At 35.1% G+C, this 14941-nt stretch overlaps 1 protein-coding gene and 1 non-coding gene across 4 annotated transcripts in view; both read left to right on the top strand.

Moving 5' to 3' along the window:
• LOC105465712 (solute carrier family 2 member 2) overlaps positions 1-11787 on the top strand; it is a 32496-nt gene extending 20709 nt beyond the window's left edge. For all 3 annotated transcript variants that reach the window (XM_011714292.3, XM_011714300.3, XM_024787931.2), the window contains 5 exons: positions 309-496; positions 3091-3195; positions 6819-6920; positions 7594-7797; positions 7887-11787. In XM_011714292.3, the coding sequence (XP_011712594.1) occupies positions 309-496; positions 3091-3195; positions 6819-6920; positions 7594-7797; positions 7887-8087 (800 nt within the window). In that variant the 3' untranslated portion in view covers positions 8088-11787. The remainder of the gene's footprint in view (positions 1-308; positions 497-3090; positions 3196-6818; positions 6921-7593; positions 7798-7886) is intronic.
• On the top strand, positions 10992-11155 carry LOC112423982 (U1 spliceosomal RNA). Its single transcript, XR_003014593.1, has one exon. It is a non-coding gene; the product is annotated as a U1 spliceosomal RNA (small nuclear RNA).
• Positions 11788-14941: the final 3154 nt, after the last annotated feature.

The raw sequence follows: 14941 nt of genomic DNA, 5'->3' as shown, positions 1-14941 counted from the left end.
ATTCAGTTAACCGAAACCAGAAATCCATATACAGGGTATTAGACTCAGCCAGAGGTTTCTCAAAGATCCCTCCAGCATTATGCTTCTAACATAATGAGGATCTAGTTGTATTTGTCATAAGAGGAAGCCAAATGTTCCGTTTTTCTTTTAAATCAAAGAGCAGGATTTAACAAAAAAAGAATTTCCAACACCCATGCTATTAAGTAATAGAACGGGGCATGCAGAAATGTAGCTCTTTCATTAACATAAAAATAAATTTCTTTTTGTTTTGACTTGAGTTGTTTCAACCCGATCATTTCCCGGCACAGGCTTGAAAAGACTCAGAGGATATGATGATGTCACCAAAGATATTAATGAAATGAGAAAAGAAAAAGAAGAAGCATCAAGTGAGCAGAAAGTCTCTATAATTCAGCTCTTCACCAATTCCAGCTACCGACAGCCTATTCTAGTGGCACTGATGCTGCACATAGCTCAGCAATTTTCTGGAATCAATGGGGTAAGTTTAAGAACACTCACTAATTCTTAAGAGCACAGTGAATTAAAACAGGGAAGACAAGGGGTACAAGTTTAAATAGCTAAAAGATATTTTAAGGTATTGGCATCATGGGTCTTGCTACAACAAACATACCTTGGGCATTAATTTTCATTTTGCTTCAAAAGTTTTCTAAAATTACTTAACAATTTTTTAAAATGTCAACAGTCAATGGTATCTATTAAGGTGAAGGCAAAAAGCAAAAATCTTAATACATCCAAGGAGAGAAAAGGAGAATAATTATACAACCCTCCCCAAAAAAACTGCAAGGAGCTTCTACAGTTGAGTATTGAAATTAGGATTTCTGATAGCCCAAGTCAAACGGAATCCATGGTTCCTTTCATCTGTTTAAATGAAGTATACCAGATAGCCAGGTGCAAAGAGCAGTTTCCTGCCATCCAAGAAACTCTCACTCCATTTGAGGAGACAGCACACAAAATAAATAATACAGTAAACTGGCATGCTATTGGTGACTAAGGGTAGTAGACAATACATGATTGAAAAACATACTGACCATTAAACTAGCTAGCTTTTAGGTCTTACATTGAAACCCCCGCATCATGCAGACTAAGATGGTTCTACTGGCAATTAACTACTAGAGGAAAAAATTAAGCATTTGTCAAGAAACTAGATAAAAAACAAAACAAACAAAAAACACTTCTCCCCTTTTGTTGCTGTTAAAAATGTAAATTGGACATTTGCTATAGTGAGCCAATGCCAAATCCACATGGGACACTTTGTGGGTGACTGAGATATGGGCAAACACTTGGGGGAGGCAAAGGAAGTAATTCCCATCCATTGAAACAAAATGAGACCTGAACCTCACTCCACAAACTCAACTGTGGTCTCTGTCCTCCTTTAAGAGGTCCTTGATGTTTGTCTTTATTAATAATCTGTATAACTTTGAGGCTCAGAGACCAAAATCATATCTTCTATCTCAGTTCTGTCTGTATATTCAATGGCACAAAATTTAATTTCTCTGAACCTTACTGTTTCAGCTTCCATCCCAGTGCCTGACTTAAAGAGGAATCCAGGAAATGTTGAACCTGAGGCTGTTGGGCAGCCTAAAAATGGTGGGATAGTGTGAAGTGTGCTGTAGGCCTCTATGCACTGAACACAGTTGGCACAGTCCTCTACCTCAGTCCTGTCTGCGGGAAGAGGTACCAGCAACAGGACATGTTAGGTGGGGAAGGAATGACAAAGGATAATGGATAACAGAATGACCTAAAAGACATAAATATCTAAACATAACTAAATTTTAAAAGGCTATTAGAAAAGTTGTGAACAAAATTTCTCCATGTCTACTGAGACTAGTGAAATTTTCTGGATTAAATGCAATAGCAACTAGATCTCTTACACATGCTGGTGAGACTGTAAAATTGTCATAACTTCTTTCAAAAACTATTTGGCAATATCTATCAAAGTTGAATATATGCCTATACCATGGTCCAGCAATTCTATTCCTAGTTATAAACACATACATATTCCACCACAAGGATTGTACTAGAATGTTCCTAGCAGCACTATTCATAATCACTATTCATAATCAATAGTTAAAAGACATTTAAAAATGTTGACATCATGTGTCTTGCTACAACAAACATATATTGAGTAAGCATTAACTTTCGTTTTGCTTCAAAAGTTTTCTAAAAATACAATTTTTTAAACTGTCAACAGTCAATGGTACTAAATGTCTATTTAATATTAAGGTGAAGGCAAAAGGCAAAAATCACAATAAATATAAGGAAGGAAAAAGAACAATTACACCTGAACCCCCCGCCCACACCTCCCCCCCCAAAAAAAAACTAAATTGCAAGTGGCTTCTAGAGTTGAGTATTGAATTTAGGATTTCTGATAGCCTAATGAATAGTAAATTATTCATTTAGGAATGGCAGCTACCTAAACACTCATCAATAGAATAGTAGTAAATCATGGTATATTAATACAATAAAATACTACATAGTAATGATCATGAACTGTCTACAATGTACAATAAGGATGATTCTCACAAAGGTAATGTTGAATAAAAGAAGCCAGGCACAAAATGATACATATTATGTGGTTCCATTCACATCAAGTACAAAAGTAGGCAAAATTTATCTATGATGTCAGGAGTTGGAAGAATGGTTTCCTTGAGATAAATGATAAAGGGAGATTTAAGATGCTTCCGGAGGGGTGGAAATTATTTATCTCTTGATCTCAGTGCTAGTTACATAGGTGTGTTCAGTTTGTGAAAATTAATTAAGCTGCATATTTATGTGTACTTTTCTATGTATATTATACTTTAACAAAATGTTTCAATGTATTTACAAAAATAAAGAAAATGCAGTAGCAGAATTCTCAGCCAAATATAAGGAGGACATTTAAGCAATCAGAAGCTTTAAACACTAAAGGAAGACTGAGGGTTCTCTTCCTTGGAAGAAGAAAATCTGTAGGAAGTTCTAGGGAGCATGGCGCCATAGAAACAACTAAAAATAAACAATCTAAAATATTTCTTGCTTTAAAGACATCAGTGCCAGACTTCTTAAGATTAAGGCTAAACTGTTTTTACTTTGCAGATTTTTTACTACTCAACCAGCATTTTTCAGACGGCTGGTATCAGCAAACCTGTTTATGCAACCATTGGAGTTGGTGCTGTAAACATGGTTTTCACTGCTGTCTCTGTAAGTCAACGCTCTAGATAAATACTCCACTTGTTCCTTAGTCCAGAAATTGCATGTGTGTGGTGGGGGGAACTTGGGCTCTAAAAGCAATCAATGACATTGTACACATGCTCTAAGTGTGTAAACCCAAGTGAGTCATGAGAAGAGTCCTGTTTGAATAAGCCAACCACTGCAATGAGATTAGGCATAACTGAGAGGGTGAATCACTGGTTCTCTGCACTGCTGGGATGCCATTTAGTCACTCATTTGTGAATTTGTAACTCACTTGGGGGCACAGAGAACTTCCTCCTTGTGCAGATTCCTAGGTTCCTTCTTTTCTCTGTACATAAACCCCTTGGGAGTAGCTGACAGCTTGTCATTTCTATTGATATTGGATGGTCTACTTAGATTCCTCTTTTTACATAGTTCAAATTCTTTTTTTACCATGGGGGAAAACATATAAAAATATGTTTTGGGGGAAATATATTTTTCTTGGGGGAAACATATAAAAATGAACAAACAAGGCCCTCTCTAACAGATATTTAACCCTTTAAGCAAAGTTAAGCAGACTCAGCAAATGGTATTAAGTCATTGGGCAGAGAGCTTCCAAGTAGTTCACAAAGTTGTGGCTTCTGGTGATGCATGAGAGTATGTGTGATATTATGAGGGAAGTGACAGCGTAACTAGAAATGTTATTGCTTTCTTCCAACAACAACAAAAGGTCATATACTCTTCTTAAAACCAAATAACTTTCTATAAGAAGTGATGGTTCTTATATATTGAGAATATATAGGAAATGATGGTTTCTATATATTAAGAATATATAGGAAGTGATGGTTCTTATATATTAAGAATACATAGGAAGTGATGGTTCTTATATATTAAGAATATGTAAGACATATATATCTTATATCTTAATATATAAGAACATGGCATTTCATTATGTGGGAAATATATATATTTATATATAATATACAATACATATAAATATATAAATTCTTATGTAAGAATACATAAGATATATTCTTAATATATAAGAACCTGACAAGAATATCTAACATAATAATCTAAGAAGTAAACAAGCAACGACAAAGACAAAAACTCCCCAACTAATGTAATTCACTGTAGAATGAGAGTCATTGAGCTTATTTTTATCTTTATTCAACAAGGTAAAAATAGCAAAAAGTATATTTTCAATTTTGGTCACAATACTATACTCAATATAATTTAGTCACTTGTTTTTCATTCTCCGCACATGAACTCTTAACTATTACCTTAGGGTGATCAATAAATTACAGCCTGGCTACCCAGATCAAAAGGCAGGTTTGTCCAGACCACATTAAACAGTGCTGGACCTTGGAAAGAGCAGGAAAAACAGATAATAATGAAATGCCAATGATTCTGTAGACATACCGTTAGAGATAAGGCCTGTTCAAACCAAAAGGCCACTCTAAATCAATCAAGACCTGTTTCTGAAGTGCAATCCAAGGGACTATTCACCCTTTTGTCTCCTGGAATATTTTTTACAAATTATTCAACATATTTTTTATAATAGATTATTATTAAAACATTTTGTGTATAATAGGATTTTCTATGTAAAGCATCAAATTGTCAAGATTGGGTAGCCTAAATTCTGAAAAAATCTAAAGGGGAAACCGCTGTAAAGTTTCATTTTTGCACCCTGCTCCCAATTCCACTCATGTGGGAGGAGTTGTTTAAGACAGTGTCCTAATTATTTTGAATATACCTTTTTAGAGTTCATCCTTTGATTCTGTGAAAGTTTTTGAACAGGGTAGTGACATAATCTTTAAAAATCACTCCTAATCATTAATTAAGCCTCCAGCACTACAGATCACATTTAAAATGTTTAACTATATTAATTTTTGAAATATTGTTTTAAAGTTCATAAAGTATAAAAAGGATGGTCCCTCAGTCATCCAGTTTCTCTCCCCAAAGTTAACCAATGTTACCAAATTGTGTGTGCATTTTCAAATAAAAATATGCAAATAGAAATATGCACCGAATATGTTAATGTTTCACCAAATTGGAAGAACATCAATTTGTTTTTGTGAAGAGAGACTTTCCCAACTCCACACTAATTGTGTTCCACATCCTATATTTTCTTCCACACTAACGGGAGGGTAGAAGAGGGCCTGTAATCTTGACAGAAAAAAAAGCAGAAAGAAAAATGCAGGGAACTAGAAGGCAGGATGACACTGAGAGAGAAGCGGTGACTACCAAATTGCAACTAAGCGCCCAGGATTTGTGTGAGGCACTGTGGCAAAGATGAGGGTTCTGACTGGGCAGCTATCTCCAGCCACTGACCATGTCTCACCCCTTGTCACACTCACCCTGAGTGCACACCAGGCCTCAGGGACAGAGGCCAACTCAATTTTCAAGACGTGCAGTTTTAGAGTTTATAGTAAAGGAGCTTATTCACAAAGAAATGCTTCTATTTTCTTGGTAGCTTGACATGGTGGCACCAAGTCAGTTTTGAACATCATAATAAAAGAGTTATAAAGAGATATTTAATGAACTTGAGAAAAGTCTGTTTTTTTCCAACTTCCTTCTCAATAATTAAATATGTGCTCTTTGCTTATCATCCTATCTGAAGTGATTTAAAACTCTGATATGAGCATGCCTCTGAGAAACAGGCTTTCACTGTAGGTGAAATGTTTCTAAGATATCTTCAGAACCAGAGCTCACTATACTAAAGACATTGGATTGTTATTGATTTACTGATAGGCTGATGAGCCAGCCAATTTGCTCACCAGGCGCCAAAGTGAGAAATTATGACAGGAAGTTTTGTGGGGGGTGAGAGGGAGAGTGACTCACCAGCCTTGGTAATATTCCAAGGATCAGGCAAGAGTATAACAAACTCTGGTCTTGGCTAATTGTAAATCTTAACCATTAATGCAAAGGTCCACAAAACTAAAGGAATCAATGACGTATCTCCTCAGTTAAGATAAGAAAGCATTTTAACCCTTTGCTTTAAAGTCCTAACTTTTAAGATGAATAGTTCACTCCTGGCAAAAGATACAATTAAGCATATACAGAAAAATGCAGGCCTGTTTTGGTACAATTATCAAATTCCATATGTTGCCAGGTGAGTGGTCATAATAGGACTTTATTAAGCAGTGAGAAAATTAGACGAGACTAGTTGACACCTGAACAGCTGTACTGTTTCTGGTGTCAGTAGTGCACAGACCCTTGTAATTATAACTTAGGATAGCTATCAGAAAAGAAGTTAATGTCATGTTTAAATGTGGAACCTTCACATTTTAAATGTACAGGACATCTACTGGGAGAGACCCCAGCTGTACAGTCTCTGAATATTGTACCCAAAGTGATAATCCTGGAGTAGTGGTAACACTATGTTTCTATCTCTATAATGGCCTATTCAAACCAATGTGACTAAATTAAGCGGATATTTGATCATTACCCGCTGTCCACTGAGACTAGCTCTGCCACCTGGGGCAGTCACTTCCCACCTCGATCTCACTCCTGTAAAATGGAAGGGTGGAATTGCTTCCTATCTGTTATATAAATTAAAATGACCTCTTTGGCAGTAAAAATGATTTAAGTAAACAGTCAATATTTTGTGACTCACAAAACTGAGATAATCTTCTTTAAAACTGACCTAGGTATTCCTTGTGGAGAAGGCAGGGCGACGTTCTCTCTTTCTAATTGGAATGTGTGGGATGTTTGTTTGTGCCATCTTCATGTCAGTGGGACTTGTGCTGCTGGTAAGTTTGGTGCCTACACTGAGGTTTTTCATTAACATATGATGGTACCTGGCACCTCTGTGGTCCAGGTAAAAGTGCTTTGTATTCAAAAATATTTGAGACTGACTTATGAAATAAAGCCAGAGCAACAGCATAAAATCAAAGGAGATACATAAAGAAAAGATGAATTAATTTCTTGGGTTTAAGGCTGAATATCAGCATGTAAATTCTGGCTGACATCCAGGGAGGCCATGTACCCATGGTTAGAGCATAGGCTCTGGATTCACCACCAACTGGGTTTTAATGCTGACTCTGCCACATGGCTTCCTGTGTGACCTTGGGCATGTACCTGAACCTCTGCCCTCCTGGCATTCTCATCTACTACTTCACAGGAAGCTATACATCTTGTCTGGAAACCTTGTATGAGTAGGAGCAAAGGTCACTGGATCCTTGCCCTGCCTCTTTCCCAGGAAAATCCTAATCCAGAGGATTTCCTTATAAGAAATCTAAGTCTAAAGAGTTAAGCATGATTCAGACTAGAACAATTTCTCTCAGACTAGAATAACTTAGACTTGCTTGAACAAAACACATTAGAAAAAGATGTATGCCTGCCTCTGAACTCAGAGGCTACTTAGCTAAAGGAAAAAGCAGCTAATGATCTCAGTCCCACTATTGTTTTTGTTTTTTTCCTCAGAATAAGTTCTCTTGGATGAGTTATGTGAGCATGATAGCCATCTTCCTCTTTGTCAGTTTCTTTGAAATTGGGCCAGGCCCGATCCCCTGGTTCATGGTGGCTGAGTTTTTCAGTCAAGGACCACGTCCTGCTGCTTTAGCAATAGCTGCATTCAGCAACTGGACCTGCAATTTCATTGTAGCTCTGTGTTTCCAGTACATTGCGGTAAGCAGCCTAATATTTCACAGATTTACTGAACAGAAGAGAAGGTCAAACAACTGCTAACTGGAAGTCTGTGTTTGCTTTCTATCCAGGACTTCTGTGGACCTTACGTGTTTTTCCTCTTTGCTGGAGTGCTCCTGGCCTTTACCCTGTTTACATTTTTTAAAGTTCCAGAAACCAAAGGAAAGTCTTTTGAGGAAATTGCTGCAGAATTCCAAAAGAAGAGTGGCTCAGCCCACAGGGCAAAAGCTGCCGTAGAAATGAAATTCCTAGGAGCTACAGAGACTGTGTGAAAAAAAAAAAAAAAACCCTGTTTCTCGACATGAAAAGAAACAGTAAGGGAATCGTTTGTTTTTAAATGACGATTCCTTGAGCATTTTATGTATACATCTTTAAGTATTGTTTTATTTTTATGTGCTCTCATCAGAAATGTCATCAAATATTACCAAAAAAGTATTTTTTTAAGTTAGAGAATATATTTTTGATGGTAAGACTATAATTAAGTAAACCAAAAAGGCTAGTTTATTTTGTTACACTAAAGGGCAGGTGGTTCTAACATTTTTAGCTCTGTTCTTTATAACAAGGTTCTTCTAAAATTGAAGAGGTTTCAACATATCATGTTATTTTTTTAACACATAACTAGAAACCTGAGGAACTAATATTTATATATTTGAATATCATTAAATTGGAATTTTCTTACCCATAGATCTTATATTAAAGGAGATATGGCTAGTGGCAATAAGTTCCATGTTAAAATAGACAACTCTTCCATTCATCTCACTCAGCTTTTTTCTTGAGTACTAGAATTTGTATTTTGTTTAAAATTTTACCTTTGTTCTGTATTTTCATGTGGAATGGATTACAGAGTATACTAAAATATGTCTATAGAGAAGAACTCTCATTTCTGGTAGGCTTATCAAAATGTTTCAGCACTCATAAAAGAAAACCATTTTAGTTCCTTTATTTAATGGACAAATCTTTTGCAAGATGTAACGCTAAAAGGGTTTCACCTGATCATATAGCCTGGGCCATCAGTTAACATTAACATATATTATAAAACCATGTTGATTCCCTTCTGGTACAATCCTTTGAGTTATAGTTTGTTTTGCTTTTTAATTGAGCACAGCCTGGTTTTCACATGCACTCAAACAATCATGAGTCAGACATTTGGTATATTACCTCAAATTCCTAATAAGTTTGATCAAATCTAATGTAAGAAAATTTGAAGTAAAGGATTGATCAGTTTGTTAAAAATATTTTCTGAATTATTATGTCTCAAAATAAGTTGAAAAGGTAGGGCTGGAGGATTCTTCAGTGTGGGCTTCTGAAACTTCATAAATGTTCAGCTTCAGACTTCATAAAAATCCCTGTTTAATTTTCCTGGAAAGACATTGTTTTATGGTATGTTCCTAACATAAAATAATCGTCTCCTTTGACATTTCCTTCTTTGTCTTAGGTGTATACAGATTCTAGTCAAACTAGAATCATATTCTATGGCCATTACTAACATGGCCATTACTAACGTGCATTGTACACTATCAATCTGCCTTTACCTACATAGGCAAATTGGAAATACATAGATGATTAAAGAGACTTTAGCTTACAGTCAATTTTACAATTATGGAAATACAGTTCTGATGGGTCCCAAAAGCTTAGCAGGGAGCTAACGTATCTCTAGGCTGTTTTCTCCACCAACTGGAGCACTGATCAATCCTTCTTATGTTTGCTTTAATGTGTACTGAAGAAAAGCACTTTTTAAAAAGTACTCTTTTAAGAGTGAAATAATTAAAAACCCTGAACATTTGCCTTGTTTTCTAAAGTTGTTCACATATATGTAATTTAGCAGTCCAAACAACAAGAAATTGTTTCTTTTCAGTGTGATTTGTTTTTCTTTTGGGCCAATTTGGGATAAACTATTTTCACTTGGAATTTCAGGATACAGTCAAAATGAGCTTAAATAACTGAGGACATCTTTGTGCTAAACTGTGAACTCTGGACAAAAATATAGGGTCTCTAAATAGGGCAGGAGCAGGAAAATGGCTCCTGGTTGGCTCTTGTATGCTTCCTCAGCAGACAAGATGGCCTTTGGGATGCCGATGGCCTTTGGGAAGCCCAGTGTTAACAATGATAAAGGAGCTTAACACTTTTATAGGCGATATATGTGATTTAATCAAATCGCTACTCCTGATCTCATTTACTAACAGAATAAAGTGGTAAACATTTAAATTAAAAATTCCAAAGACCACTTTTAAGTGCTTATTCACTGTTTTGGCCCACAAACATCAGAAATTCAGACCCTGAAGTTTTCTGCCTCAGAGAAATTTAAGTACCTTATATTGTTCCCCCTTCTACAACTTTTTCCTTGCAGAGATACATGTGAGTTGAAAAGAAACATTAAAGGGAAACAAGAAGCTGATAAAGCTTTACAGGAGGACCAAATAACTAGCTTACTATAATAAAAAACCATATGTCTTCAATGGTATACATCATAATAAAAAACAAAATTGACACTACTTAATTAGATTTAATCCCAGGGAAATTAGATGTGAATTTGAACACCTAACTTTCCAGGTACTCCCTCATTTTTGTGGAAGTGTTTGTATACTCTAATGTCTTTACAAATGTGATTTTTCTCTTAGCTTGTTTGAAGTATGAGAATTAGAGTTTTTGGTCTGGCATTCACCTGCTACATCTAGGATTGCCCACTGTCATGACTCCCAGGAAAAGGTCCTATCTTAGCTTCCTCCTCCCTACTTTCCTCTACATGGTCAGCACTGTAATGCAACTAAGATGTAGTAAGGCATTGCTCCCTCCCCCTACACTTCAAGGAGTTCACAGTCTAATGGGGAGTTCAGGAAGGCCAGAATATTAATATCCCCATTTGTGTCTTTTGCCTTCCATGGACCTGGGTTTCGAGCCCTCTCTTGTAAAATGGGCACAGTAATATTACCTACCTCAGAGAGTTGTGAGGATTAAACATGAAGTGCTAAGCATAGTGCCTGCTACAAAGAAAGTACTCAATAAATGCTACCTAGAACTAGTATTCATAGCCATACTGTTAGGATAAAGAATTATCATATACGAGATAGTTCCAAATTTTTCTTTTTAAAAAAAGGAGTTTTATAAGTTCAAGATAATATTTTCTTGCTTCAAAGAAACAATCTCACAACAATGAGGGAATGGGAAGAATCAGGAGATTGCTTACCTGGCAGGGGAGCTATCACAATCACAAAGGTGGTTTTCCCAGGGCAAGGCTTATCCATCATACTCCGGATGTGCTGACCCCTGCCATTTCCCCAAATATGGGAAACCCAACTGCATAGTTTGTAGTAGTGGGGGACTGTGTTCATGCTCTCCCCTGAAAAACACAACAACAACAAAGAATCAGAAGAGATACTAGGCTATCTAATTCCTAAATCCAAACCTGATATTCCTTAAGTAAGATTATAAGAGTTTTTATTGTATTTTTTGAATTTGCTTTTGTATAAGTTATGTTATTTTTACAGGATCTACATGTACTATTATTTCTTAGAATAATACTAATTATAAAACAAAATTCTGTATATCACATTTAAATGTAATGTAATAGAATTATAATCACAAGACAAGACCAAACTTTGTTGATAATCCTCACTAATCGCCAAAGAGGTATATATATGTAGGCCAGCATACAGGCATAAACTACTTCTTATTGCTAGTTTAATTGTTCCATATGTAGTAAATACAGCAGTTCAGCAATATCTTGTGCTGAACTGACCCTGTAGAGTCCTAAGCAGAGGTGATGAGTCAAATGTAAATACATATGTATGTTTTTTTTTCATGGCAATTATGTATTAGTGACCTGGGGAGAAAAGGTTTATTGACAACCACTCTGATCCATCTGCTGCTATTTTTACTGCTAATTTGGTGCATGATCATGAAAAGAAACTACTTTGAGTTAAAAGTATATATATACAATAGTTTGATATCAATAAATACATTTCTGAATGCTTAGTGTTGTTTCATTTATATAGAAAAAAACACACTTTAAAAACTGATATTGGTTTATTATGTATACTCATTTCCTTCTGACATTACTTTCCCATTCTCATTTTAGAAATAAAATGTGAATGATTTTTTAAGGCCAAATTTTATTCCCATCTGGCAGTTGTTTTAATTATAAGTAGTAGAAAAACTAACCTGAAGATTAAATAAGAACAGTAGAAGAGAAATGAATGACTCTGTTTGATGAAAATAATTTAATTCAGCAAATAGTTAGTTGAGTTCCTTTTATGAACAAGATACTTTGTTAAAGTTCTGTGACACATACAAAGCTTTGAAAACATAGTCCCTACCCTCAGTCACTTGCATTCTCATAAAAGAGCTAAGATTTGAAAACAACTAGTTATAGTACCATAAGGAGTGTCGTAAGAGTACAGAAAGTACACATAAGTAGTTTTCAAATTTTTAAGTTGACACATTAAATTTTTTGTCAAATATTTGAAAATCTGCAAAAGATGCAATTTTTCAGAATATAGTATATATTGGCATTTTTTAAAATTACTGTGCTGTTTATTTATTCAACTGAATTTAAAAACTATAGTAATTTGTTACTATCCGCCATCAAAAAACAAAGATATTATGTATAAGCTTTTCATATATATATATATATACACACACATGTATATGCCTCCAGCTACAAAGGATGTGATTTTTTTTTTGGCTGCATAGTATTCCATGGTGTATATATATATCACACTTTCTTTATCCAGTCGGCTATTGATGGACACTTTGATTCCATGATTTTGCTGTTGTGAATAGGGCTGCATTAAACATACAAGCTCATGTGTCTTTTAGACATAGTATTTTTTTTCCTTTTGGTAGATGCCTAGTAGTGGGATTGCTGGGTTGAATGGTAGTTCTATTTTTAATTCTTTGAAGACTCTCCACACTGTTTTATTAATACATAGATGTACTAATTTACATTCCCACCAACAGTGTATAAGCATTCCCTTTTCTCTGTGTCCATGCCAACATCTGTTGTTTTTTGACTTCATAGTAGCCATTCTGACTGAAGTGAGATGGTATTTCATTGTAGTTTTAATTTGCATTTCCCTGATGATCAGTGATGTTGAGAATTTTTCATATGTATGTTGGCCACTTGTATGTCTTCTTTCGAGGACATGTCTGTTCATGTCCTTTACCACTTTTTAATGGATTGTTTTTTCTTGCTGTTTGTGTTCTTTGTAGACTCTGTATATCAGTCCTTTGACAGATCCATAGTTTGCAAATATTTTCTCCCATTCTGCAGGTTGTCTGTTGACTCTATTGCTTATTATTTTGTTGTGCAGAAGCTTTTTAGTTTAATTAAGCCTCATTTATCTATTTTTGTTTTTGTTACATTTGCTTTGAGGTCTTAGTCATAAATACATTGCCTAGCCCAATGTCCAGAAGAGTTTTGCCTAGGTTTTCTTTTAGGGCTTTTATAGTTTTAGGTATTACATTTAGGCCTTTAATCCATTTTGAGTTAATTTTTATAAATAGTAAGAGTAAGGGGTCCCATTTCATTCTCCTGCATATGGCTAGCCTATTTTCCCGGCACCATTTATTGAATAGGGTATACTTTTCCCATTGTTTATATTTGTCGAAGGTAAGTTGGTTTCAGGCATGTGGATTTATTTCTGCATTCTCTATTCTGTTCCATTGATCTATGTATCTATTTTTGTGCCAGTACCATGCTGCTTTAGTTACTATAAGCTTGCAGTATAGTTTGAAGTCAGATAATGTGATGCCTCTGACTTTGTTCTTCTTGCTTAGCATTGCTTTGACTATTCAGGCTATTTTCTGATTCCATATAAACTTCAAGATTTTTTTTCTAAATCTGTGAAGAATGATGTTATTAATTCGATAGGAATTGTGTTGAATCTGTATATTGCTTTGGCAACTTGATCATTTTAATGATATTGATTCTTCCAATCTATGAGCAAGAGATGTTTTTCCACTTGTTTGTGTCATCTACTATTTTTTTCATCAGTGTTTTGTATATTTCTCCTTGTAGAGGTCTTCACCTCCGGTTAAATGTATAATCCTAGTTACTTTCTGTGTGTACATGACTATTGTAAATGGGATGGAGTTCTTCATTTGGCTCTCAGCTTGAGCATCATTGGTGTATAGATATGCAACTGATTTTTGTACATTAATATTATGTCCTGAAACTTTACTGAATTGTTTATAAGGTTTAGCAGTCTTTTGAAGGAATCTTCAGGATTTTCTAGGTATAAAATTATGTCATCAGCAAACAGAGATAATTTGACTACCTCTTTTCCAATTTGGGTGCCTTTTATTTTTTCTCTTGCCTGACTTTTTTGGCTACGACTTCCAGTACTATGTTGAATAGAAGTGGTAAGAGTGGACATTCTTGTCTTGTTCCAGTTCTTATGGGAAAGGCTTTCAACTCTTCCCCATTCGGTATGATGTTGGCTGTGAGTTTGTTATATATGGCTCTTATTATTTTGAAGTATGTTCCTTCAATGCCTAGAGTCTTGAGGGTTATTATCGCAAAGGGATGTTGGATTTTGCTGAATGCTTTTCCTGCATCTATTGTTATGATCATATGGTTTATGTTTTTGTTTTCATTTTGTTTTTATCATCCATTATTCATATTCAATTTTGGGTTTTTTTTAATTTTTATTTTTAATTCTGCTTATGTGGTTAATCATATTTATTGATTTGCATATGTTGAATCATCCTTGCATTCCATGAAATAAAACATACTTGATCATGATGAATTATCTTTTTGATGTACTCTTGGATTTGGTTTGCTAATATTCTGTTAAGGATCTTTGCATTTATGTTCATCAGGGCTACTGGTCTGCAGTTTTTTGTTGTTCTTGTGTCCCTGCCTGATTTTGGTATCAGGGATACTGATTTTGTAAAATGAGTTATGGAGAAATCCCTCTTTCTCAATTTTTTGGAATATTTTCAGTAAGATTAGTATCAGCTCTTCTTTGTATACCTGGTAAAATTTGGCTGTGAATCTGTCTCGTCCTGGGCTTTTTTTGTTGGAAGATTTTTATTATTGTGTCAATTTTATTAACTGTTATTGGTCTGATACAGATTTCTGTATCTTTCTCATTCAGTCTTGGGAGGTTGTATGTTTCCAGGAATT

This window comes from Macaca nemestrina, chromosome 2 (genome assembly GCF_043159975.1).
Source record: "Macaca nemestrina isolate mMacNem1 chromosome 2, mMacNem.hap1, whole genome shotgun sequence".
In the NCBI taxonomy this organism is placed as follows: domain Eukaryota; kingdom Metazoa; phylum Chordata; class Mammalia; order Primates; family Cercopithecidae; genus Macaca; species Macaca nemestrina.
This window is presented reverse-complemented; position numbering and strand designations above follow the sequence as displayed.